Source organism: Sinocyclocheilus anshuiensis, unplaced genomic scaffold (assembly GCF_001515605.1).
Source record: "Sinocyclocheilus anshuiensis isolate Anshui unplaced genomic scaffold, SAMN03320099.WGS_v1.1 scaffold702, whole genome shotgun sequence".
Taxonomy (NCBI): domain Eukaryota; kingdom Metazoa; phylum Chordata; class Actinopteri; order Cypriniformes; family Cyprinidae; genus Sinocyclocheilus; species Sinocyclocheilus anshuiensis.
The window spans coordinates 3,615,065-3,616,641 of record NW_015548184.1 but is presented as its reverse complement, the minus strand read 5'-3'; the positions used below and the strand labels follow the sequence as shown (position 1 = coordinate 3,616,641).

Sequence of the window (1,577 nt, the reverse complement as noted above, 5' to 3'; positions counted from 1 at the left end):
GCCTCACTAACACCTCTTCCAGCAGCAACCTAGTTTTCCCAGGAGGTCTCCCATCCAGGTACTGACCAGGCTCAACCCTGCTTAGCTTCAGTGGGCAACCAGTCTTGAGCTACAGGGCGATATGGCAGTGGCTAATCTGACTAAAACTAATCTGTTTTGCTGGTCTTCGTAGGTCTGTCAGAATGGTATGTTGGCTAGATTTAGAAGGGTTCTTGGGCAATTTTTTTCAGTTATTCAGGCTGAAAGACTGACCAGATTTCTGAAATGGAAACCTGGGACATTTTGAAGTTCCACTGTAAAAATACCATTGAAATCTCACTTGTTATTATAAATGAATTAAAGTATGAAGACAATACATTTTTTTTTAATTATTCTACAGTAGCTGAAGGTCAGTTTGCCCTGGCTGGAGGACCAGCTTAAACCAAAAAAGCTCCATTCACATTTTCTTTAAAAATCTACAGTAGCTATTTTTGCAACTTGGTTTGGTTCTGCTAGTGACACAGACATTAAACATTTAAGCATCTTATATTCAAGGTTAGGTTACATTCAGCTATTTGTACTTTAATAGCAAAGCATATTTACAATGATTTATTATGAGACACTGCACAAAGGACTTACTTTGTTTGCCACAGATCTGAAGGCATTCCTTTTCTGAATTAAACCGGTTACTGTTACCGTCACAACCCCCGTACCAGAAGGGTAAACATGTACCAACTGCTTCATTATAGTACCAGCGCTGCACAAATTCACCACAGATGGTGCCACGGTCGCTGTTCAGGTGACACGGATCTGAAAGCAAAACACTTATTTACTGCTAAGCCATGCAGAGGATCTTGTAAAGTAATCATTTATAAAGTGAAAAAAAAGGTGAAGTGAGGCGACCCATACTTGGAATTTGTGCGGACCTGAGACTCGAACCCGCAACCTTTGGGTTACAAGTCCGACTTCTTTAACCATTAGGCCACGAATTATATAAGCAATGTCTATATAAGATTGCTTTTGTTTAAAGTGAAATATAATTCACTAACACTAGAGACACGGTGATGTGAGCTGGGGTTTTTAAGAACGTACTGTCAGTGCGGTCAATAGGAGACTTGACTCCTGAGTTCTGCTGGTCCTCAGTCTCCTCCACTGCAGCGTCTTCTTCCTCCACTTCCTCTTCCACCGCTACATCTGGGTATGCAGTGGATGGCACAGGAACACTAGGAAATAGCATTTGTTTTGAGCATAATTTATAATAAATTAAATTGATTATAATTTATAATTAATTATAAATAAATTTAGATTTGAATGAAATAAATTACATTTACATTTAGTCATTTAGCAGACACTTTTATCCAAAGTGACTTACATACAAATGAGAACAGAAGCAATATAATATATGAATGTATTTATTAATTGCAGGTTTATTTTAATAACCTGCATCTTTGTAAATAAGTACCTGCTTTCTTTCTATGTAAATTACATTATAAATAAACATACATTACAAATAAACAAATCTATGTATAAAAAAAAAAAAAAAAAAAAAAAATAAAATATATATATATATATATATATATATATATATAATCTGAATG

General features: G+C 35.7%; 1 protein-coding gene across 1 annotated transcript in view; it reads right to left on the bottom strand.

The window, feature by feature from the left end:
• The window catches only part of LOC107704846 (collagen alpha-6(VI) chain-like), a 31,803-nt gene that overhangs the window by 1,415 nt on the left and 28,811 nt on the right, over positions 1-1,577 (bottom strand). Inside the window, exons 37-38 of the mRNA XM_016507869.1 lie at positions 1,072-1,202; positions 619-789 (exon numbers count right to left, since the gene is read on the bottom strand). Of these exons, the coding sequence (XP_016363355.1) occupies positions 619-789; positions 1,072-1,202 (302 nt within the window). The remainder of the gene's footprint in view (positions 1-618; positions 790-1,071; positions 1,203-1,577) is intronic.